Here is a 25,193-nt window from a genome sequence, read left to right on the forward strand (position 1 = left end):
AATGGGGAGAGGTGGGGAGGTTAGAATGCAGCAGGCCCAACCTCAACAATGTGATCCAAATGATTTGGCTGGCACGTGGCTCACAGGGAACCCCGATCAGCTGGCATGCCCGGCAGAACAAAGTTCCTTGGGAAGGGGCTCTCTGAGCCTTGTGGAGCACCGTCCACACTGTCAACACTTAGCAGGAAATAAGTGTTGATGTTCAACTCCACTGGAAAAAGAATCTGTTCATTGACAAGGCTTCAAGACCTGAACAGACCTACGCATTTCAACCTAGCTCCCAACAGCACTGTACTGAAGTGGTTTCATCTTCGTGGAAGACCTACAGAAGGAGCCTCCTATTAGGGAAGCAACCAAGAGGGGCTGGTGGGGGGGCGGGGGGAGAAGAGGAAATCAGTGGCTGAATGGTTCAGAAAACCGAGGGAAGGCTTGGGCCCTGATTTTCAGAGGTGCTGAGCGCTCAAAAGCGCCTACTGAAGTCAACAGACATTACAGGAGCTCAGCATCTCTGAACAGCAGGCACTTAGAGAGTCTAGCCCACAGTCCAGCCCTGATCCGGGCTGGTGAATTGTCCCCACAATCTCCAAGCCCAAGGGGAGCGAGTGATTACAGAGCGCGCCGCCCCTCCCCGGGCTCTGCAATGGTGACAGATTTCACAAGGTTATCGAATGGCATCAGTGAAATTAGCTCACAGTTGTCTCCTGACACACCAGCCGTAAAAATGAACCAAAGTTACACCAGGGTGATGGCTCCTTCTCTGTGCCACAGGCCCTATTAAAAGGCACTGGAGAGCGGAGCAGCAGAGACAAGCTGTTCCTGCAACCGTCGGGGCGAAGGGAGTAGCTGTGTCCAATCCACACATGTTGGGGGCTGCTCCTCAGCTGGCAGGGACAAGCGTGGGATCTGGGCAGGTTTCTTGCGGGGAATGCAGGCTACAGGTTCAAGCGGAGCTGCTCGAGTGGCACTGCCGCCATGAAAAAAGCCAGGGGATGAGCCTGTATCGAGACCGATAGCCAGGAAAGAACCCAGCTCTGCACACAGCGCACCCAGTTCCATCCAAGTCCCGTTATATGCGAAACGACAGACTCCAAGGGGGCACCGAACGCGAAATACCAGCTCAGACACTCCTTGCTAAAACAAGCTGAAGCCCAGCGGCTCGAGGAGTGGCGGGGAAAGGCTGCTGTCACACAAAGGGCATGAATCAGACCTTTGTTACGAGATATTGCACAATGAAAGACATAAAATAAAATGAAGCAGCAACGCTCAAGTAAGGAGCTGAAAAATATTACAAAATCTTAATCCACCCCATGAGACCCTCTGGGGTGCTTTCAAATACAGAGAGAAATTGCCTAATTAGCTTTTTTTTTTAAACGGATAATTGCCTTCATGAGCTTTCACAGGCAGCTTAGCAACCTTTTAACATACATACCCACTGTATGTAATAGGAGAACATTTCTGAAAGGGGTTTTATACCTTCCCAAAGAGCCGCCGACAGTAAACCTCAAGCAATACAGGCAGGGGCCGTAATGGGCACTTGGGTGTCATTAGTGAAAACACTATTCAGAGTTCACTGGTCAATACGTGTTCACATAAAAGGGCAATGTTCTAATATTCATAATCCCAGGGCCCACAGGGCAGGGTTTTAATGAAAGTCTGTACAGTTCTGGTCTCCACAACATCAAAGAGACCAATAAAACCCCTCTCACATGCTGACAGGCAAGAGTCAGACAGAGAACGCAAAATGGTAAAAGGCTCAGCTCAGCTCCAAGCTTTGCCTCAACCAGGCAACCCATCAATTAAAAGGGAGGTGGGAAAAAACCCCAAGAACATGCTAAAAACAAACTGCGTGCTGCCGGCAGGGAAGCCATGTGTTTCTGGTAAAGACTCGTGCAAGAAATAAGAACCAGATGTGGCCGATGGAGGGCACCCAGGTGATAGCAGGGCAGCCCCCAGCCCTGCACGTATTTCCAATGACAGGATGCAGCTGCTCTGGAGGCTTCAGGGCCACAGACTAGCCCCTTCCCAAAACAAACCAAGGCAGGGCAAAAGGGAGGGGGCAGGAAGGTGTTGATTAAAGCAGGGTAATTAATGGCCAGCCAAGTCTGGTCCCATGGAGATGTGAAGAAAGCAGAGTCCAGGGATGAGGAGCGCTGCACCGACTGAGTGGCAAGCAGGATGGGCTGAGCAGGCAGCAGCCTTGGCTCACAGGGAACCCAATGTACTACTGCTTGGGGCCCAGGGCTGAAAGGCTCCCTAGGCCCATTTGAGTTCATTGTTCTATTTCCTCTCCCTGGCCCATTGTCCCCGTCCAATCCCTTCCTCCTCCCACAGAACCAGGCTTCAAAGTCAGTGCTGGAAAGCACCGACTCGGCTTCCCAGGGCAGAGCCTGTCCCGGTGTTGACTGCATTCTCCTCGCTCTTACCGGGCTGGTATGAAACAAACCAGAAGTCGGCAAGGTTTTGCTGTGGACATGCCCATTAGAGCTGCATGGCAAGTCTCCAGGGAAATTTAAAATCTAAAAATGCCTTCCCCCAAGGTAGGATTATTTAATCCACCATCAAAGCGGCAAATGATCTGGGCTAATGTTGGCTAACTAGTTCTAACTAATGTGTGTAGGAGGGCATCTAGGATTCCCTAGGTTATGACTGAACACAAGCATCCTGCTCTTCTCCCTGCTTCACACAGAGAAGGAGTGGAGGGGCGGCTATGACAAACTCCAAACGGGACTGTTTATTTTACCCGTTACAAAACGTGTGTGATCAGCAGCCCTTCCGAACTGAACACCCGCTCTTTGGCCATTGCTGCTCTGAAATTAACCAAGATTCAAGAATTAAATTGCATCCTTCCTCCCAGCCCGGCCCCACTGAGCGTGCATTAAGGATCTGAGAGCGTCTTCTGCTAGGACCATCTCTGTGCAGGGGAAGGTGTGCATTGTGGATGTATAAAATCTGACCATCATCCGGGATGGAGCAGCGCAGGAGTGAATGTTATCGCAGGCAGCACCAGTGTCTCGTAGACGCTCAAAGCTGTTCCCCAGGAACAGGGCCAGCAACTAGGAGGGAGCATAATCTCCAGCAGAAAAGCCTGGCTTTTTTTTTTGCTTCCATTCTCGATATCCACGATATTTCAAAGCCCTGAAGAACAGAAAACCCCGAGCAAAGCCAAACAAGACTTGAAAAAAACAGAACAACCACAGATGAGGGGCAGGGCAGGGCCAATCAACACCTGCTAGCGATGGCCTTGCAAAGCAGGCCCGCAGCTGCGGAAGGGAGCGTCAGGCCATAATTCTATCAACGGCCACAGTAAACAAATAATAAATAACATGAACCAGTAAACAAAGCTGAGGCATAATCACAGGCTTGGTCAGGGCTAAAACTGGCTCCAAATTTATATCTTCACAACCAAAAAAAAGTCGGCACCCATAAATTTACATACCTTTGAGTGCAATGAATGGCCTGTTATTGAAACCTTGTACAATATGCTGGCAGCGATGGAGAAAGTGGCCCTGTTCTGGCTCCTTGTACCCTTCGTACAGGTGGCCAGTACACTGCTCTCTCTAGTCTCATGCGCACAGAGCTCCTTTTATTTCAAGGCTTGTGTCGTTCCAGAGCCCTGTCACTAGGGGGAGGGACGAGGGCCGCCCCTCTCAACAGAACAAAAAAGAAAACCCCATATCCTTGGCAGAGACCCAAGAGGCATTTTGGAAAGTGACAACTACACCCTTTCTTGGAAACCTCAGGAGGCCCTGGAGATGCAGGCACTGGAGAAGGCTCCTGGTGACCTAACAAAAGTGGCTTTAAAGGGGTCAAGACAGTTTGGAAGCAGGGTTGAGATGAGTGTAACACACGCAGAACACGTACCTGGTATTTTGACAGAATCTTGGTCAATTACATTCTTGGCTTCTTTTAGCTGATCAGACAGGTCCACTGCTTCCGTTTTCACTGGCAGGTCCTCCGTCACCGATAAGGTGGTATAGGTGCTAATAACGAGGATTCCCAGGCCGATCCCCAAGATGAGCTGCATAACAAATGGGTCAGCGCCAACGTTAACATACATTGAAGCGAACGTCATTGTTCCAAATAGCATCCTTCATGCAAACTGTATCTCAAAAACAATTCAGAGCTCAATTCAAGTACAGAAACAAACAAGTAGTAGAAAGGGAGAAAAACTTAGGAGGGAAATGGGAGAGAAAGGTAGTTTCCAGCGGCGGTTTGAAATGGGAAGCAGAGATACACAAAAGCTGTTTCAGATGCTAGAAGCTGCAGAGGAGAAGGCTCTTGCATGAGAGTGCTCAGATTGTGCGGCCAGAAGAGGCTCCTGCTAAGGGAGAGGAGCTGAGGTATGTGTGGCAGGCTAGAATATGTCCAGACAGGATTTTTAAAAGGAGGCTAATTATTATATTACATTTCTATCAGTTAAATGAGGACGACAGTCAGGACAAGTTTGGTTTAAGCTTTTACAACCAAAAGAAATCTTTCTAATCAACTGTTGTTAACACCTCCCTAAACCGTCCACAGCCTGAACATCGCAGCATGGTGCAAGTGCCCGAGAACATGACTTGTCTATTTCCAGCAGTACAAAAAAAACAAGATGGTTGAGAGGAGAAAGGAATGTTGTGGGTTTCATTCCACTCAAAGGGAGAGCAGTGTGTATTATTTTCTAAATGTGAACTAATCAGCATGGAGAGAAGCTTGGACGATTACGATGACACCAACAGCTACTGCAGAGCTTACATCCAAATAAGCCAATATTACAGATAAGAATCTCCCTGCGCCTTTGATTTTAGAAATCCCTCAGAGTTTTGGGAAAATGTATGGGATACTCCTGGGTTTGTGTGTGTGTGCGCGCGTGCACGTGTGCGTGCAGCAATGGCGGTACCTGAAAAGTAACAGATAAATACATTCAGGTCCAGGGAATGTTTGCCTTGCTTGAGCACTGGAGCTGCCAAATGACTGGCAGCTGCCCTAACTGAAAAAGGTACCAGTTGAAAGAGTCGAGTGGATGGATGGTTGGCCAACAACACTGACAGTTTAGAGATTTAATTACACTCCAATGTATTATTTTTACCTAGTTAATCACAGTAATTGTCACTGCAACAGCTTCTGCTGGAATCTGGTTTGCATGTCAACGCCTTCACCGTATTAAGAACGACTGGTAGAAGGGAAAGAGCCCGCCAGAGGCTATGCTGGAGTCACTGGCGAGGACGATGATAAAGGGATCTGGACCCCACAATAAAGACCTGTTTGTCCCCACACACACCCCTTCTCACAGTGGGACATGAAAGCAACAGGAATAATTAAGTACAAAACAGAAAATGCCTCTGCACCTCTCCTGCAGACTATGCTAGGCGTATTTCACAAATAGCTTTATAAGACACTGTCTTGATTTGCAGAAGAAACTTACTTCTTTGCTGCAAGATCTCCCCACCAGCGGATGGAACTAAAGCACCAGGCTGACTGACTCTCATATAGAGATTAAGTGGATCATTCTTATTAATTATAGAACCAGACTCACAGAATCGTAGGACTGGAAGGGATCTCGAGAGGTCATCTAGTCCAGTCCTCAACATTGAGGGAGGGCTAAGTATTATCTAGACCATCCCTGACAGGTGTTTGTCCAACCTGCTCCTAAAAATCACCAATGATGGAGATTCCACAACCCCCCTAGGCAATTTATTCCAGTGCTTAACCACCCTGACAGTCAGGAAGTTTTTCCCCCAATGTCCAACCTAAACCTCCCTTGCTGCAATTTAAGCCCATTGCTTCTTGTCCTATGCTCAGAGGTTAAAGAGATCAATTTTTCTCCCCCCTCCTTATAACAACCTTTAATGTACTTGAAAATTGTTATCATGCCCCCCCACCCCGTTTTCTCTTCTCCAGACTAAACAAACCCAATTTTTTCAATCTTCCCTCATAGGTCATGTTTTCTAGACCTTGCATAATTTTTGTTGCTCTTCTCTGGATTTTCTTCAATTTGTCCACATTCCTCCTGAAATGTGGTGCCCAGAACTGGACACAATACTCCAGCTGAGGCCTAATCAGCACGGAGTAGAACGGGAGAATTACTTCTCGTGTCTTGCTTACAACAGTCCTGCTAATACAGCCCAGAATGATGTTCGCTTTTTTTGCAACAGTGTTACACTGTTGACTCATATTTAGCTTGTGGTCCACTATGATCCCCAGATCCCTTTCCGCAGTACTCCTTCCTAGGCAGTCATTTCCCATTTTGTATGTTTACAACTGATTGTTCCTTCCTAAGTGGAGTACTTTGCATTTGTCCTTACTGAATTTTGTTCTACTTACTTCAGACCAGTTCTCCAGTTTGTCCAGATCATTTTGAATTTTAATCCTATCCTCCAGGGCACTTGCAACCCCTCCCAGGTTGGCACTGTCCGCAGACTTTATAAGTGTACTCTCTATGCCATTATCTAAATCATTGATGAAGATATTGAACAGAACCGGACCCAGAACTGATCCCTGCAGGACCCCTTGATATGCCCTTCAAGCATAACTGTGAACCACAGATAACAACTCTCTGGGAATGGTTTTCCAACCAGTTTTGCACCCATCTTATAGTAGCTCCATCTAGACTATATTTCCCTAGTTTGTTTATGAGAAGATCATGTGAGACCTTTATACTGAGATAGTGCCCAGAGCCCCACATGGATCAGGTCCGATTGTGCTAGACGTAACACAGAGTGACGGCCCCCTGCCCTGCAGAGCTTACAGCATAACTAAGACAAGACATAAGAGGGTGCAGAGACATTCAGAAGCAGCACTGGAGGCAGGACGAGGAAAACGAGATTACGAACAGGTGCTGACCTAGCCCAGCCAGATGACAGACAGTTAAATACATTTCAAAGTAAGAATATAAAATAAATATTGTCAGTCCTTAGCAGGCTTCTACGTGGCTGTTCCCAGGTGGCAGTTACGCAGAGGCATCTTGGTAGAGCTAGGTCTTTTGGAGGGGATTTGAAGTGAGGGAAGAAGCTTTGCAGATTAGTTTGAGGAACACGTTTCAAGCATATGAGAAAGCATGAAGGTGCTTGCGGGTGAAGAGGGCAAACCCGTGATGGAGGCTGGCATCATCTGTGGAACAGAGGGGGTGAGACACGACAATGTGCTACAAAGGGCGTCAGGAGAGTGGGAGGGCGAAGATACCAGGAGTCTTAGAGGTGATGAGGTGGAGAAGAAAGAGCGCGCAGAGGGACTCAGAGCTGTGGGGTGACGTGGGGCCAGGGAGACGGTTGTTGGAAATGTAACTTGGGAGAGGGCACATCAAGAGAGGAGGAGGTTGCAGTAGACCAGACAGGAGATGCGGCAGCTCTGGACAGTGTGAGTGGTGCGGTCAGACAGGAAAAGCCAGATCTTAGAGACGTTATAGAGGAAGCGGCAGCAAGAACTGGTCACTGCCTGGTTGCATGGGGGTAGAAGAGCAGGACATCCTGCAATGTTGTGTACGCCAAACACAGAGTCAGCGGGCTTTACCATTTCCGCCCTCGGTTTTCACGTTGTCCGTTTGCTTTCCCCAAAAGCCCCTGCATAACCACAGCGCTGTGCCTCGGTCTCTGACACCCTGCCTCCAGAAACACAAGAGCGGAAAAGAAGAGCGTTTCTCCAAAAGGCCTCCTGTGGAAGCCGCATAGGCCTGAGAGCTCTCTGGGGAAACGAGGCATTGGAAACAGCTGAAAGTTTGAACCATTTTAAACATACAGCAAATGGTGGTTTTGTTGGTTTAAAAGAAAATTCAATTCCTAGTGGGCAACGTGGGCTGGAACCCGGGAGGTCAATCTCAATCCAGGATTCAATGCCTGGTCCCACGAACACCTTCCACTCTGAGCAACTCTGTGCCTCACAACTTTCACAGGTACTCTGGGTTGTCCATGAACCAACAACAGTGCAGGGAGGGAGACAGACAAGCTTCCCCACCACAGCCTAGCCAATGCCCTGATCACTCCACCCAGCGCTTGAAAGGGGCCAAACTGGACTCCTGGAGGCCACCAGCTGGGCCAAGCTACACAGCACTTGTTGTGGTGTGCATAGATGAGGGTGTGGGGACTCGAGAGACAGCCAAAGCCCCCACTTGTGTCAGAATCTGAACGCAGGTTCCAAGGCTGGATGGCTAGACGGCACTAACTAGCCCAAAGAACCATCTCCTGGAGAAAGGGACTAGAGCAAGCAGAAGGGAAGGCTACACAGTGAACACAAGTGGGGGCCAGATGACAACAACATTTCAGCTTAAGGCCAGGAGGCCAGGTCCGCCACGTGGTACAACTGCCGAACAAAGCTCATTGGTCAGAGTACGATTAGCCAAGTGGAAGGCAGTGGGGAACGGCTGCTCCAGCTGAGGTCTCTGTCCGGTGAATTGGTCCAGTTGCCTGAAAAGGTTTGGCAGTGCTGCATTAAAACACTTCTTAAAAATTCCCATGGAGCCTCTCATTAACGATCCCCCTCCAGAGGGGCCTGTTTTATAGTTCCCAGAATCAAACATTGTTCCAGGCAACATCACTCAAAGGGTTAATTTTTAAAAACCCCTCATTTGCAAGTGACTACCCATGAAGGTAATGGATCTGACACAGCATTTGCAGTCAGCTAGTCAAACAGCAGAAATGACCTCTCTGGAATGCAAGGGGGAAAGGGGGAAAAAAAAAAAAAAAAAAAGGACATTTATCTCCCTTGTTGGGCTTCCCGTAATGCCAAGAGGATAATTATAAGATCTTAGCAAGATCACTTAAATAAGAATAAAGGAACTCAGCCTGTTCCTGCATCACCGCAGGGTCACGGCGGGGGGGACTGCCAGAGATTGACAATGAAGAGCAGAGACCCACATGGATGTTTCTCTGTCACATGACGGCAAAGCCCACATGCGCCCCAAAAAGTCATTTGTATGTGATTTACAAGCCCTCCTGCTGGTGTCAGCAAGGCTTTGGGAGCTCAGCCCCTCATTGCCCCATCCTGTCAGTGAGCTTGAATAAACTAGAAGCCCAAAGGTGGACGCATCTGGTTAGTCACCCTCTTCAGCATCCATTTGTGCAAGCAGATTGTTTTGTACAGAGGAAGGGGCGATGCTTCACCAGCGCTGCTGACCAGCTGACTCGCAGTGCTCTCCTGTCACAGGACATCCGCCAGCAGCAGCTCACCATGAGACTCTGGAGGGAGCACGGGCAAACCTGAGCGGCAGGCGTGGCCACAGCCTTGGAAAGATGCACCTGTCCATTAAGGCAAAGTCAAAAGGCCCCGCTTCCCATGAGGAGCATTCTAAACATGGGGAGCAATTTACAGTGATGAAGACGACGGGCTTTTGCTTGCTCATGTCACTCAGTGGTGTTAACTCCCCCTTTGTACAGAAATTAGACAAACCCCCGGTGCTTCCCTCTGGATGTGTTCGAGCCATCGGCAGGAATCTAGAAAGTGCTTTTGCCTGGGGTAACGACTGTAGCAAGCTTTCTAAATCCTTCTCCATTTTGGAACTTGAGCACAGTTAGGAAACACCAAGAGGGGAGAAAGTTAATTGCAATCAGAGTGCCGAGGCGGACTGCAAGATGCCTGCTCGGTCACTGGGTTCTCTACTGAGCTTCATCAAAGACATTAGGCTCTAAGAACAGTAACAAGTGAGCAAGACGACGGAGTCTGGCCACTGCCCTAGCAGGCAGCAGAGCCAAAGAGAGCCACTTTCCATCCCCACTAGTTCAGTACAAAGAGGGGTCACTAAGCAACCTTGGGTACCCTCTCTGTGGCTCATTTCCCCAAGTCTATCAGACCGGGATGAGAGTGACTTCCTCACCCAGAAGGGGCCTCTCAAACAAACTTATATCAACACAGGGAAGCCAACACCCTCCTGTCAGAAGCTAAACCCTTTGTTTACAGACCTTAATCTGACCTTTAGCAGCCCTCAGCCAAACCTCAGAGTTTGTCCCGAATCTCCCAAATGGCAGCTTTACATACCATCGCCCCATTGCTATTCCACGCCGAGCCGGAGAGCGCCCGGCACCTTACAAGACACTCTTGATGACACTGACCACAACAAAGGGGACAATTTCCCAATTCATTCACACCTCTGTGAGCCTGGCTTTAAGCTTTTAAAGTTCCCATTGTTGCTGTTACCTGATCATCTTTCCAACACACCAAGCCTTTTAACTAAGCCACCCCTGGAGCTTAATCCAAGCTGCAATTCCCAGACTCTGGCTCGCTGCCAGCTGTTGACTGACCAGCTGTCTGTAATAATTAACAACTCTCTGGCAGAATTAGACACCTTTTGCTGGCCAACAGAAACATCTGGGGATGTGAATGCCCCACCCCCTTGGAAAAGAACTTCTCAACCCTTCATCCAACTCCTCCACTTTCTAGTTTAAATGGTGCCACCCTTTCAGCATTCAGGCACGTAAAACTCAGCTCCGCCTGACAGGAAGTCCCCCAAACGCTCACAGGCTTCCAGGAGTCTGGGCACGGTAACTAACACAGCCAGAACCCAGTAACAGAGGGCACAGGGAGAGAACTGCCCTCGCTGGGAGAATCACATCATGAGTGTTTTGGACAAAGGAAGATGCCCATAAAGATGGATTTCCAATCTTATAAAAATCAGCAGATCTGGTAACAAGACAAGATGGAAGCATGCATGCAGGGAGGAGGGCAGCAGGTTTATTGGCCGGGGATGGGAAACATGTCACATTGGTGCCCCTTCTCCCCCGTCATTCTTGCTTATCACCGCAGCATCTGTGGATAGGTTGAGGGAGAGAGCAGAGCTGCTTCTAGGGAGGGAGGAAAAAGCCAAAGGAATGTGAAAGAGCAGATACCTCCCTGGAAATGCTGCATGGGAGCTTCATGGAAGAAATAAACGAGTCTTCCGGAAGAGGTGGAGCAAGGAGAGGGTGGGCCGAGAATCCAGCATTCAAGCTGTAGGCCTGGGAGGAGTTCTGCACCACCATGTTCTTTTCAGCGAGGCACAGATCCCTGCTGGAACGCTTCCAAGAACAAGTCAAAGCAAGTATGCAAACCTGATGGGCAACGGCTCATTCAAGGGTAGGCCGGATGAATCCCCAGCCCCTAGGTAACCTGTTGACCTCATACTCTGTGTAAGCCACTATGCCGTGATGGGGATTTCTGTAAGATACAGCCACCTGCCTTGCTGTTCTCCTGACCACCATTTCAGGCCATGAAGTCTGTGAGCCTCAGTGCTTGGCTGAGAGCAGCCGACAGTCCCCTCCAGTCAGCCTGTCCAACAGCTCAGCCCATCCTGAGGGCAGGGTCACTTGTCTCGGAGAACAGCCCTACTCAGCATGAGTGAAAAGCAACCCTTGAAAGTGCTTTCTGTTCCCCTGAAAATTCAGGTGGGCATTCAGCCCTTTCTTTGGGGTCTCAGGCCAGCCACAGTAGGACCAAAGCATCAGGACTCAGAGTGAGAGCCGGAAAGATGCGTCAGACGATGGAAAAGGAAAGCAATAGGAAAAAAACACTCCGCTTTAAAAGTCTCATGTGTGTTTGCAAACCCACAGGTCATTAAACAGAAAAAGCCATTATTTCTGTAGGACCCGCTAAAATGTCTTCTCCCCCCATGGATTTTGCAGTTAACTAACAAATCTGACTCCCTGTGACTGACAATGCTGGAGCCCCAACAGAAGCCTGTTAAAGTTACTATGAGAGAAAACCAAATCATGTTAATTTCAGCTCTATTGCCAAAAAAATCAGAATTTGCAAAACCGAAAGATCAAACCCAGCAAAGAGAGATTTTGTTTCTGTCCCCTAGGAAGCTGATCCAAACTGGAGCAAGGGAAAAGCTAAGTTAGCAATAGCCTCTGAATGACCCCGATTTTTCAGAAATCAATTCCTGTAGCAACACCTCTGTGTGTGTGTGTTCCCATTTATTATTATTATTTTGGCTGAAACCAGAAGGCTGAGGGTCAGCAGCAAGGACCCCCCTGCAGAGAAGAGTTGTTTATTTTACCCAGCCCAGATAGGTTGAAACTTCAGACCCGTTAAGGTTTTATATGCTGCCTGGATTTCTCATTCTGTGGCAATACAGCCCTGAGCCCACTGGACTGGGTTTGGTAAACAACATTTCACATGTAAAGTGGCTGCTTCACTTGCTGCTACAGAGACAAAAAGTGCTGGCCTTCCAGCGCTCACTGAGCAAGCAACTCCGCCGCTGGGGAGAGATTCTGTTCCGTGCAGCAGACCACAACAGTTCCCACCTGAATGGGGGGCGGGGTTTGACAGATTTCCCCTGCTGCAGTGAAACCAGACAAGTTCCCAGGCTCTACAGTGAGTTGGGGGAGAAGTCAATTAGCAACAGCACTGACCTGTGAGCAAAGGGCATTCTTGTGGATTTTCTTGTAAATAAGAGCTGGGCAGATAAAACAGATGAGGCTTCCCATTGTAGCACCTGTTAGGCCCAAGACAGTCTCCACTGGCAAGAAAGAGCAAGAACAATAATAAATAAAGGTATGCAAAATCCTTGGAGGAAGGGAAAGAATCTAGGGAGGTTGGCACGGTGCCACTTAGACTGCAGCTCTGAGCAACCCACTAGAATATGAGATGAGCCTCCAGCCAGCGGAGAGCTAGAACGGGGGTAAAATTAGTCACTGCAATTTATGCAGCACACAAGTACTTAGTCACCTTCTAATGACTTCAACCAGCTGCAAGTCCCTGATGGGCTTTCCCTCTGCAAGGGCACCTCCTCACCAGTCCCCCTCCCTGCCGGTCTCAGTGCATCTGCTCAGTGCTGGAGAGCTAATGACCCCTTCGCACGCTCAGCTTTTCTGGAGCCTTGTATAGGGAGCATGCAGACCTGGCCAGTGCTAGCTGGACATGCCAGAGTGCAGGGCAAATAGCCACAAATAATGGGTATTCTTGAGAACACAAGATCTAGCGCGGCACAAACAAACTGGTGACGAGGAATGGGGAGAAAAGACAACAACGAAGCGTTTCGGTCTCTATTCTATCCCACTTCTGCACTTACCATTTGGGATCATGATACCTCCAACCATGGTTCCAAACACCACTGCCAGCGTGAGGGCTTTAAATCGAAGGGGTGGCATGTAACCCCCCGCAGCAAAGGTGCCATCTTTTTGCTATTAAAAAAAACAAACCAAAAATGAGTTAAACCCCTGCTTCGCACCCACAGGTCTCTAAAGCAATTACCCAGCATGTCCTGCTAGATAAGCCAGACAAGACTATGCAGCACTAGAATGGTGATGGTTTCACCTGCCAATGCAACAGTCTTCCCAGGTACCCAGTAAGAGGGCAATTAGCTGTGGCTGAGCAATTTTAATGTGCAGCTTCAACTCGAGCCTGCACAAGAACAGCCAAAGCTGCTAGTTCACATCCTGTGCGGAAGGGAAACGTGACAATGGCGTCTCGGAACATTAGCGCCAAAACCCTCCTCCACTAGCCTTCCTGCTTTCCAGGCAACACCCAGCAGAGGCCAGCGCCTGAGAAAGTGCTAGTGGAGGTGATGACACGAGGGCGATGGGGCCCACGGTTCCTAGGGAAGGACGCCGGCTGTTGCTGCAGCTAGTTGCCATCCGATTGCAGTTGGGGAGCGGGAAACCGTTCTGCACCACTGGCTTGTAAAACAAGTGGACTCAAAGAAACAAGCTGAATCTGTGGCTCTGCAAACAGTCCAGGGTATTTTTTGGTGCCAGTCCTAGATCACAACAGGCCCCCACAGCTAAAAACACCCCTCCACATCTCCACAGCAGTGTGTGTTCAAAGCACTGTACGAGCATTAACTGAGCCACGTGACCTATCTAGGAGATTGGTGGGTTAGCATTCTCCCCATTGTAGACAACTGCAAAGTGACATGCCCAAAATAATCCAGCCAGTCCTGGGCAGAGTCAGGATTAAACCTCAGAACTTCCCGATTTCCATGGCTTACTGCTCCAGATCACGCTCCTTTCACCAGCTGGGCCACCACCACTCAGAGCATGAGAACGGAGCCAAGGGGCATCACATGGACAGCGGCGGCAGGATCTGGAGCTCTAAATTGCATGCGGTCTATTTCCTGCCCCAAGAGGTTTCTCTTTAGCTGAATACACAAAGGTCTCAGAACATTCCCACAATATCTCACTGTTATTTACCGAGTACCAATGGCATGCATAGCGCTGTGCAACACACAGAGGAGAACATGTTACCGCCACCAGGGATCAGACTGACTGTGTAGTCACAAAATACACCCCTGGCCGGGAGAAGGCCTGCCTCCAGGAATAGGGAAAGCGTATGAGGGGGTGATGTATTTCTATAGCTGATCATCACTGAACAGTTCTGAGGAAGCAGGACACGGAACGGAAGCATCTGAATGAAGGAGGGGGACATTTGGCCCACGAGAAGGGGAGACTGTTCAGGGCATGATAACTAAAGGTGTAAAGTTGAGCTAAATAAGAGAGCAGGAAGAAGCAGGTGTAGAGATGTCAGGAGGATTCTGTGAACTTGTGCAGAGCTTTGAAGATGGGGACCATGAGCTTGAGCTAGGTAAGGATGTGGGCTGGGATTTAGGTCTGAGCAGCAGGAAATAAGGAGCATCCTCTGTTTTTAATGGCTAATTCTTCCTCTCCTACTCTTAAGAGAGAGAACAACCTTGGCTCTGTACTGTACAACACTTTGTATAAGCCAGGTGTGCAAACTGCTATTTGAGCAGGGAACAAGCACTGCATAGGACCTCTATTTAGGGGGTGGCACAGCAAATTCTGGGGTTTCAATCCCAGCACCTCTCCTCGTTAAATTATTATGTGTTCTGCAAGGAGAACAAGACTCCAGAATTGCTGCGTATTAACAACTGCTCAGAACAGTCGTGCTTCCACAGAGCCAGATTTATACACGCGGTGCTGCGATCCTCATGCTGCCCCGATTAGCACACCACAGGCAGTTACAATTTCACTGGAAGCTGCAATACAGTGGATGGGGCTGAGGGTTCATCCACACTCAATACCAAGTATCTGCAGCTAATCAGAAATACGGTGTCCTCAACCAAGCTGTGCAGTCGACTGGAAAAAATAAAGATGGCCCTTTGAAAAGTGACAGGGTCGATGGTGCAGGGCCAAGAGCAGCCTGCAGGAGGGTCTTACCTGCTGCTCAAAGAGAAGGGTGTTCAACGCCTGTCTGCATGGCAGAATCATCATTGGGAACCCAACAGCTACCGACATCATGAATCCCACACGAATCATCTCCGTCACCAGGTTGGAGGGGAAGTTCATGAGCACGTTCCCAGCGATGGCTTCAGTGTAGCTCACGTAACCAAAGAATCCCACCTGTGCAATGGGGAAAGGGAGGGAGTGCTGGTGGCGCACGTCTTTTCTGAACATCAGGAGTACGAGTCGGGGGCTCCCACTGGACCCCTCCTTATGGCACTGGGGCAGCTTGTACGATACCTTGCTGACCGAACCACGGAGGGCAGAGGGGAGCGACTGCAGGAGTGGCGTGTACTTGAAATTTTTCAGAAGAGAAGCAAAGCCCCACAGCTACTCAGACAAGTGGGACAGAGCAAAGCATGTCAATTAAAACAGGGCAATGCCCAGCTAAGAAGGGACCCTGGGGCAACTTCCTACAATGCAGATCTTCCAGTCAGCCCAGCCATGGTATGTTCTCTAATCAAGCTAGGTGGCTGGAAGAGCTTTCACCTAAGAGCCACTGACACTATGAGCAGGGTATGCATGCGTTTAACTGGGGGACCCCCTGGAATGGGTGATAATGGGAGCTGAGCAGCTGCCTTCCCAGCGCCTTATATTGGGCTGAGTTTGCTAGTGGGATTAAGCATTGCAGCTGAGATGGCTACTGAGTCCCATGAACCTGAGCCCCTCAGTGAGGGAGGCTGTAATACAATCCCATGCAGCCGCCTAGCTCACATGGGAGGCTATTCTTGGGAATTATTAACTGGATTTTATTAACTGGAGTTTTATGAGGCATAACTTCCTTTATAACCTTCCAATTGCAACAGGCTGATAGGCAGCTCTCTCTAAAGACAGCAGCTCATTGGACAGCATCTCCACTTCCAGTTGCATGATTGGAAGATGGAGACCCAGCCACTACACACGGAAAAGAAGAGACTGAAGCCCCCACTCCAGCTCTGCTCAGTGGGACCTATTGTTCCAAAACCCTGACTCTCTGAACACCTCTGTGCATCCGCAGTGCAGCCCCTTCCATTTTATTTCACTTTCAGCAAAAGAACTCTTCATCCTCTAGAGCAGATAATGCCTGGCCCATCTCAGGACAGCGATGTTCACAATGGCTCCAAAGCTTATCCCAAAAATCACTTTCTTGGGAGGCAGGGGGAAAAGGGAGGAGAAAGGAAGGGTAGAGGCTTCTCACCGTAACATAGAAGGTGGTGACCACATTCAGAGAGGAGGCAAATATGGAGCTCATTATTTTAACAGACGGTTCATCCAGGCTATCATAGGTCGGCAAGACCTGGCTGCAGAAAAGCAGGTTAACATATTAAGCAATTTCAAGGAAACTTTCCAGAGAGCTGCAAAATCAAATGCATTTCCTAAGTTCTCTTGCTACAGCCCAGCAGAGAAAAATCTCCGACACCTTCCCCCCACAGAGCGTATACACACGGCTAGTCCACAATTTATATTGCTAATGCCAAGAGATTTCAGAACACTCACAATTGTAAGTGTTGTAAAAATATTCACTCTTCCCATCCCCCACCACCACGTGGAGTTAAAATGTGTGATGTAAACATCTTGGTTCAAAAGTGTTACAAAATGAATGACCGTTTGTTCCACTGAAACACCAGTGGCACGGGTCCAGGCAGCACATGGGAGATTATTGTTCTTGGAGCGCTCCGTGCTGATAATTAAAGCAACGCAGTGTTTACAGAATAAAAGCGGGAAGAGGGTTAGAGCATCACACTGTCTGAAAGAAAAGTTAAACAAACAGAACTAAATACAGTGCCTGTCATATTTCAGCACTGCTGCTAGAGCCCAGTTCCGAGAACGCTGGAAGCGCCGATTACACAGGACTGCGGGGTGTTTCTGTACTTGGAAAGCACGTGGAATCCACTTTTTCTGCATCATCAGGTACATATTTTAGCAACTCATTAATCTCCTGTTGCTCTAATCCAAGTGGCCACCTCCTGACGGTGTATTACTGAAGAGAGCAACTACTGAGAGAGCTGGGGGAGGCGGGGTCAGTGAGATGGGCAGGGAGTACCCCCAACTCCAGTGGGCATTAAAAGAAAGTGTGTGAAACAGAAGCCACGCTGGGAAAGTCTTAAACCTTTTGTGCACCAAAATGTTCTGCCCAAAGGAAACTGGGCTGTCCCTTTAAACTGCAAATTGAGAAGCATGCAGGAGACCATATGTACAGCACTGTGACAATCATGTATTTATAGGGACCCAAGAGGTAAATTTTCTCACAGGGTCATGTAGGATTTAAACTTCTTCACCGATCTTGAAATAAAAACCCTTAATATAGAAACTGCCAGACATCATGGACTCTGCTCTGAAATAGCAGCAGGCCCAGCGGGGGGTGGAGTGGAGCAGAGGCAGAGTGCGATGACACCCCTCTCTAGTCCAGGCTCACATTTTGTGGGCACAATAGCAATGCAGGAGAACATCATTGGGGGGGGGGGAAGGGCGTGGGGGGGGGGGGAAGAAGTGCCACGTAAATTCTAGCTGCAACCAATCCTCCTGTGGTCGAACAGCAGTGCCCATCTAGTCATCTTGGGTTTCTAGTCACAGCTGCAGAGTCCCTCAAATCCAGACCACATGCCCCCGTGCCTCCCTGCCAGTCAAAATCCCGTCTGGGTGGAGCATGCGTCTGACATGCACACAGCAAGAAGCATGTCCTGGCATGCTTGGGTTTTATTTTTAAACCGGAACGGTTGTGCGGAAGGCCAATGAAAGACCAGAAGCCTTCTCCTGACAAATGCTGCGTATGCCATTAGTTTAGGCACCTTCACATCACTTGTGATCAAGTAAATGTAATGTCTCAGCTTGGATTTGAGAAAGATATTCAGACCACATGCCATTTACAGTTCTTGTATTACTGAGATGAGAACAAAGAGAGGGCACAAGCAAGGCAAGTCTGAGCCGGAGCAAGAGAACCCTGGCTTCGTTATAGTTCAGTTCTCCAGTTAAACAGTATTTGCATCTCCACTGTAAAGCCCACCTTGGGTACTATTTCTGGGTGCAGATGTTACACAGCAGTATTTCTAAGTTAGCCAGGGAAGTGCGTGAGCAAAGAGATACCACACAAGAGGGAGAGAATGAACGTAGGGTCAATTTTTGCCTAGACTCAGGGCCTTATCCTGAAAAATGAGTACTTGCAAGCCGCCACTGACCTCACTGCACTGGACCCTGAGCGCCACTCCAAACCCATAGCAGCCAATGGATCACATTCTGATTTTGGTGTACTGGTGACATCAGTGGTGTTACACCAGTGTCACAGGGTGCAGGCCATATTAATCCTCAACCCTCCTGTGAGATACAATAAGCCCATTTTACAGATGGGGAAACTGAGGCACACAGGTTACGAGACTTGCCCAAGGTCACATAAGAAGACTGTAGCAGAGCCAATATCAGAGCTCGGGGATTCCTGGTTCCCAGTCCCCCTGATGAATCTGCTAGGCCACACTGCATAATGATGGAAAGTAGGACACCTCTCTGAGCTCAGCAATGCTAATACACGTTTCAAAGGGCAGGGGAATTGAATCTACAAGTACAATCATTGAGAATAGTGGTGCACTCTGCTTGTTATGTTGCATTTATGTGTCTGGAGGGAAGGAATCTGTTTTTTATGTTAGAATTATGTATTCTTCTAAAGGTGATTGGAAGGTTAGCAAAATTAAACACCCCTAGTCAGAGAATAACATGCCTGTGACATCACATGGGCTAGAGAGAGCATGTTTTTCTGATGCCTGGGGGGGGAAAATATAGGTTTTAGCTGTGGGTTTGGCTTGCCCTTTAAGTGGTATAACAGAATCTATATTTAGATAGATATATGCACACACTAGTCCTGACCATATAATTGCACTGGGTTTCCAACTCCCTACAAATGTGCACTGGTTACAGAGAGGCTACCACAAGAAAAGGACAACTTTCTATTTAAAAAAAACCCTACCGTGGTAAGTAGGTAAAGCTGTAAAAGAACACAACTTCTGTCGCCAATTATAACAGAGACATTAAACAGCAAGACTGGAGCGTGTTCTGCTAGAAACAAAGCTGCCAAGAGAGACGATAAGTGGGAAATGATGATTTGGATCTCACATGTGGGTGTAAACGCAGCAGTATGAACAAATTTTATTTGTCACATTAATTTATTATTGGCATGCTGCGCGTTCGCTGGAACTACAGGGGGGAAGGGCCGGCTCTGCCAGTCTTCCTAACGCTGAAGGTCTTTTTGTGTCCACATTTGGATTTACACATCTATTTTGAGTTGGCTGATGCTTCAACCAGGCATGAATCACTCGCTCTTGTCATTTTGGTGGAGAAGGTAAAGCTGCTGGAATTATGGAAATAATCCGTCTTCAGTACCATGCCTCTGTGCGCCCAAAAACCCAACCCTCATTAAAAGTGGTGGGCAACTGGAAGCAACAATCTGAAGTCAACAATTATGCAATTTTCTTTTAAATATTTTCAGCAACATTTGGTGAGGGTCAATAAGGCTGCCCATGTCGATTTTCCAGGGGGCGGGGGAGGTCTGATGGGGGTTAGGATGGAAACAACCAGGTCTCTTTTCCTGATAATAAACCATGATTTTCAAGCAATGGGTCAAATTCATAGTTGGTGTAACTCCAAGGAAGGCAGTGTAAGGCACACCAGGGATTCATCCGACCCAATGCATTTTATGAACAAGTAACTGCTCAAGCACAGTAACTCCTGGGTGTAACATAACTCCCTCCCACGTCGAGGTAACAAGAGAGTTACAACTGAACGAGATGCTGTACTTCAGTGGGCTGTAAAACATTGTGATTAAACTACAAGAGAGAGCCAGGCGGCAGCTATCCCATTCAGATCCTTGGGACCCTTTGCCCTCACAAAACTCACTCCACACCACAACTGCTAGAACGGCAGGTACTTACGACTGACAGGCAAAAGACATGCCGAAGATAGGAATGCAGCGAAAAATGCCCTCCCAGCGCGTGTAACTGACCCGCTTCAGCCACTGCCCACCAAAGAGGCCATGTTTGAAAGATGAGAGCACAATCTGTAGCCAAAGGAAAAAAAGAGGTTAAGAGCCAAACAGCAGAGATGCCGATCCAGACCTGAGGGGAGTGAGCACGCTGCCAGGAACATTGCCAAGGCAGCAGTGGAGGGCAGGAATAAGTCAGCTCTATCAGGAGGATGAAAAGGCTTTGAGTAACTTCCCCTGCAGCTCACAGCTGGATATCTGTTCCTCAGATTTCCCAGTCTCAGCCCCTCACCCTCAACACAGGTTAGTCAACCTTCCAGCTACTCTGATCTGTACGGGTCACCCCTGGCTGCCAAGCAGATAAAGGTATTTTAAAAGGCATATCCCATTCCCTGGTTGATGCCATCCTGCTAGCAGGCACCATGACCTCCCCCAACCCCACTCCCACCCACACACACCGGAGTTAGAACAGTTTGTGAGGGACACGCTCAGATAATCAGATTGCTCCTGAGCAGTCATTTGCTTGGGGCCACAGAAACTGGAAGTAGCAGATACAGAAGAATTTTACTTATGGATGACAGGCAACGGTGCACTCGGATGAGATAAGACACCTGCATACTGCCCAACCAAGCCCCCTTGACAATGCAAGCGCTCTGAAGACCAGGGCCAATGTCAAGGATGTAAGCAGAGGCCCCAGAGATGGGTTACGAGAGCTATTCTCTCATGGAAAAGGGAACTGATGGGCATTAAGTTGCACAGGAAACAGAAGGTAAATATAGCCGAATGCCCATTTATAATCTAGTCTGAACAGGTTTGACACTCCGAGAGATTCTGTCAGTGTTGCCAACTTTAATGACATTTGGTGCTTTTCTTAATGTCCCAGCTCCTGGCATCATGACTGTCGCGATCACAGCTTTCGTTTCCAGCCATCGCGCCTACAGAGAATAGCTTGAGGCAACCAAAGCGCATCCTAGGAGCTCAGAAACCAGGGGGCCAGACAAAAAGAACTCAGGATCTATTTCTTAAAGTCTGAGGCTGTTCTGGGGGCCTGACATGATTTTCAACGCTTGGAGCTAGCAGTACCACTGTCCATCCAGAGCATGAAAGTCTCCACTGCCCGTTAATGGAGTCATTTGGTGAGTTTCCCAGATTATAAGGCTTGAAGGAACACTGTGATCATCCTGTCTGACCTCCTGTATAAGACACACCACAGAACCTCCCGCAAACAGTCCCTGGAGCAGATCTTTCAGGAAAACATCCCTTCTTGACCTAAAAATTACAAGTGATGGAGAATCCACCATAGACCTTGGTAAGCTATTCCAGTGGTTAGTTACCCTCAATGTTAAAAACGCTTTGCCTTATTTCCGGTCTGAATTTGTCTAGCTCAATTTCCGGCCACTGGACCTTGCTACACCTTTGCCTGCTAGACTGAAGAGAGTCAGTTTTTTGTTCCCCATCTAGGTGCGCATGGACTGGGATCAAGTCACCCCTTAACCTTCTCTTTGTTAAGCTAAATAGATGGAGCTCCCTGAGTTTATCATTATAAAGCATATTTTTCCAATGCTCTAATCATTCTCGTAGCTCTTCTCTGAACCTTCTTCCATATATCAACATCCTCCTCTAGGCTGAGTACAATTTAGTAAGCTATGGAAACTCATCAGTGCCTCCTACTTAACCAAATTGGCTGGTACCAGTTTCCTCCACATGAAGCTTTTTCATAAGGCCTAAAAACAAATATTTTTCCTGCACCACCTCTGTGTTCATGAGGTCTTCACTGCATAAGCAATTTAAAGTGCTACCATTTAGGAAGAAAAACGCTTATTGGCTCAATGACATTTACCACCGATACAAAAATTGCAAGCAGTGTAAAAACTTGTGTCCTTAAAAATAATCATTTTTCTCCCTAAAGATCCAGGTTTTATGAGTTTTAAGGAAAAAAGCTATTACATTACAGAATTCATTTTGCAGCTGTGTATGTCTTCCCCCATCTCCTGTCCCTAAATGTAATCAGAAATTCAGAATGCTATAAGCTGCACAGTACTCGTAAGCACACAGTGAAATGCAGGCCACAATCTGGTTAAGCTGCCACAATGTATTGACTTCACAGTGATTGACAGATATGCTAGCCAATTCCTATATAATATGGCTGTATATTCTTATTTCCATGAGGATAGGCATGTGGGCATCAGAGCAACAATTATCCCATGTGGAGTCAGCAATATTTAACAGAAAAGAGTACTGTATTTCAAACTTGGATCCCGAACCTGGATGCTCTTCCCAGCGGGCAACCCCTGTGACCACGAAGACCCCCACTGGGCTGCTGTGCCGGGATCCCTCCCACATGGAAGAGCTGGCAGGATCAGGATCTCTTTCAGATGAATTAACCACCATCTCTCTCCCCACGAAACAGTCTTCCAGCCATTGATACTCACCACAAACATAAACACAGTGTAAAAGATCAGCGCCATAGCACTGAATGACTGTATGGAAGCCATCATGTTCCTCTGGAGACTCAATGGAAGGACGATGCACAGGGAGACAGCAAACAGCAAGATAATCCGGAAGCTGCCGGTTACCTAAAAAAGGACCAGCATAAGGAACAGAAGTACAGAGCACGCAGAGATCTCCCAGTTTTATTAACTGGAACTCATGGACCCGTATCGACAAAAATAGCGTATTGTCCCCAAGAAGGAGACACGAAGCAAACAGCAGAGACTAGGATTCCGAGGTTACATGCTCCTGACCTTAAGAAAAGCTTTGGCGATAGAGAGCATGCTATTTCCTCAGCAAGGTCTGTGATTAACCTAGGCAGTCACTGGGTGCCACTGTTGCTCAATATAGCACATGACAGACCCACTCTAAAGCAGATTTGTTGGGGGTTTAAACATTAATCCAAACACAGACTATTTGAATATTTTGTATGCACTTCCAGCAACTAAATGAAAATTAACCTTGCGTCAAAAAAAAAAAAAAAAAAAAAGGGAGGGGGGGAAGCATAGAAATGGAAGTCTTGAAAATTCTGATCCAGAAAATTAATCAGAAACTCATATTGGTATTTATTATAGCAGAACACTCTGAAATGCCTGGAAATATTTAATAACTAATTTGGCTGCAGCCACAATGCATCTTTTTAACTTCACAGTTCCTTAATCAAAGCTTAACAGCATCAGGCTGGAGCAGATAACAGCCATGCCAAGATCCTTCGACATGTCCATTTCACTTCCTCAGCCTGCCCCATCCCAGCTCCAAAAGCTGCAGATTATTCCTTTGGAGAACTGTGCGCCAGGGAACAGAGTGCTTCTCCCATCAGAGACAGGGAGAGGCACTCTCAGAAACAGTCTCACCATAAAGTGGGGCGGGGGAAGAGTCACTGGGTGTATTTTAATTTGAAGAGGTGAAGAGATCAGTGGGTGGCTGAGGTATCCCAATCCTTCCTCTTCACACCCCAAAGAACTATAGTTTGGGAGCAGGAGGAGCACTCTGAACTAGAATGGTAAATGGGAATGAGGATTTGGGCAGAAGAATTATGTCTCACTGCTTTTTAGTTTCTGGCTGAGCAAAGGAAGAGGGACAGAACGTACCAACTCGTGCAGAAAATTTACTTGGGATTTGCAGCAGGCCATGTATTTCATGACAGAGACATATTTTAAAAGAATTATTTTGTTGCACATGGTGTTTCCTATGTCAGGAGTTGTATCCATCCCACTGTCTGACACGCATCAGAACTCCCAGGTGTTGACATGGCAAGGTGCTCTCATGTTCTAGTGCATGACACTTGCCGTTAAGCTTTAAAATGGGAGAATAATAAGTTTCCTGGATGTACCTTGATGATGATATTAAGGTGGGTTGCTCTCTGCAGCATCATAACACGCATTGCTTGATGTACTTATCCAACAATCACAGCATTGTCTCTTTAAACTGTTAGACAAGTACAAGTGATCGTAAGTTTACCTGTAGTCCAAGCAACCGGGCGAAGAAGTTTGATCCCAAGTCACCAATCACAACATAGAAAGCAATGCAGGTTCCCAACATCAGCCCAATCATGCTGGAAAGAAACACACACAAATGAAAAGCTTGAAATCTAAATTCCACTCTGGAGCAGAGAACTCCCTTGGAATGGAGCATTTACCACATACCTGCAAGTAATAATGGCTGTATTCCTAGAGGATTAGCATTTTGCAACCCTCACCACGGCTACGTCTACACTGGACTCCTCTTTGGAAAACTGCTCACTGTCACTACCAAAAGTGAAGCTGCACTGGTGGCGGCATTAGTGTAGACCAGACACTGCTGTTTTAACCACTGTATTGTCTGTCCCCAGCTCAGAGGGATCTGGGGGACACAGTGCTTAAAATGCCAGTGGCTACTGATTCTTCACCTGCACCACAGCTCCCATTGCTGATACAACTGATAGCAAATTCAGGCCTACTGAGTGGAGTGAAAGTCCGTTGGAACAGTTTGGGATTCTACTACAAGCAGTTTCAGTACAAGGGCTTGTCTACAGTTGGACACGCAGGAAAGCTAAGCCGAATTAGTTAAAGATGTAAATTTAAAGTGGAGTAGTTAAGTGAATTAAGCTAAACCAAACTAAGGTCTGGTTTACACTTAAAATTTAGATTGATATAGCTACGGTACACCCCTGAGCACAGTAACTATGCCAGCCTAACTCCTGGTGTAGATGCAGCGAGGTCCACGGAAGAATGTTTCTAACCACCATCGCTCAGGGACCTTAGGTGGTGTTCCTACAGCAATGGAAAAACCCCTTCTGTCACTGCGGCTGCGTCTACACTACAGGGTTATGCCAGCATAACTACAAAGCCAAAGCTACATGCTACAGTCCTCATAGTATAAGCATAGTCTAATGTCACTTTACTTCTGAATGAGAGCATCCACACAGGGGTTTCATATGTTTTAACTAATGCACTTTAACTTGACACCTTTAGTTAATTTAGCTTGGCTTTCCCGAAGGTCTCCATGTAGACAAACCCTACATTTCGCAAGCCGGTTGCACATCTCTGTGCCCTGCTCAGTGCTGAGAAAACGGCTGGCACTCACTAATAATAAAGAATAACAACGCGGGGTTCACCTCTTTCTAGAGACACATGTTACAGCCCTGATCCTGCCAC

At 47.8% G+C, this 25,193-nt stretch overlaps 1 protein-coding gene across 3 annotated transcripts in view; it reads right to left on the reverse strand.

The window, feature by feature from the left end:
- SLC38A10 (solute carrier family 38 member 10) overlaps positions 1-25,193 on the reverse strand; it is a 48,012-nt gene that overhangs the window by 14,594 nt on the left and 8,225 nt on the right. For all 3 annotated transcript variants that reach the window (XM_074972112.1, XM_074972111.1, XM_074972114.1), the window contains exons 4-11: positions 24,019-24,112; positions 22,500-22,643; positions 20,018-20,142; positions 16,300-16,402; positions 15,060-15,242; positions 12,956-13,067; positions 12,297-12,403; positions 3,862-4,018 (exon numbers count right to left, since the gene is read on the reverse strand). In XM_074972112.1, the coding sequence (XP_074828213.1) occupies positions 3,862-4,018; positions 12,297-12,403; positions 12,956-13,067; positions 15,060-15,242; positions 16,300-16,402; positions 20,018-20,142; positions 22,500-22,643; positions 24,019-24,112 (1,025 nt within the window). The remainder of the gene's footprint in view (positions 1-3,861; positions 4,019-12,296; positions 12,404-12,955; positions 13,068-15,059; positions 15,243-16,299; positions 16,403-20,017; positions 20,143-22,499; positions 22,644-24,018; positions 24,113-25,193) is intronic.

Source organism: Natator depressus, chromosome 14 (genome assembly GCF_965152275.1).
Source record: "Natator depressus isolate rNatDep1 chromosome 14, rNatDep2.hap1, whole genome shotgun sequence".
NCBI classification, from domain to species: Eukaryota; Metazoa; Chordata; order Testudines; family Cheloniidae; genus Natator; species Natator depressus.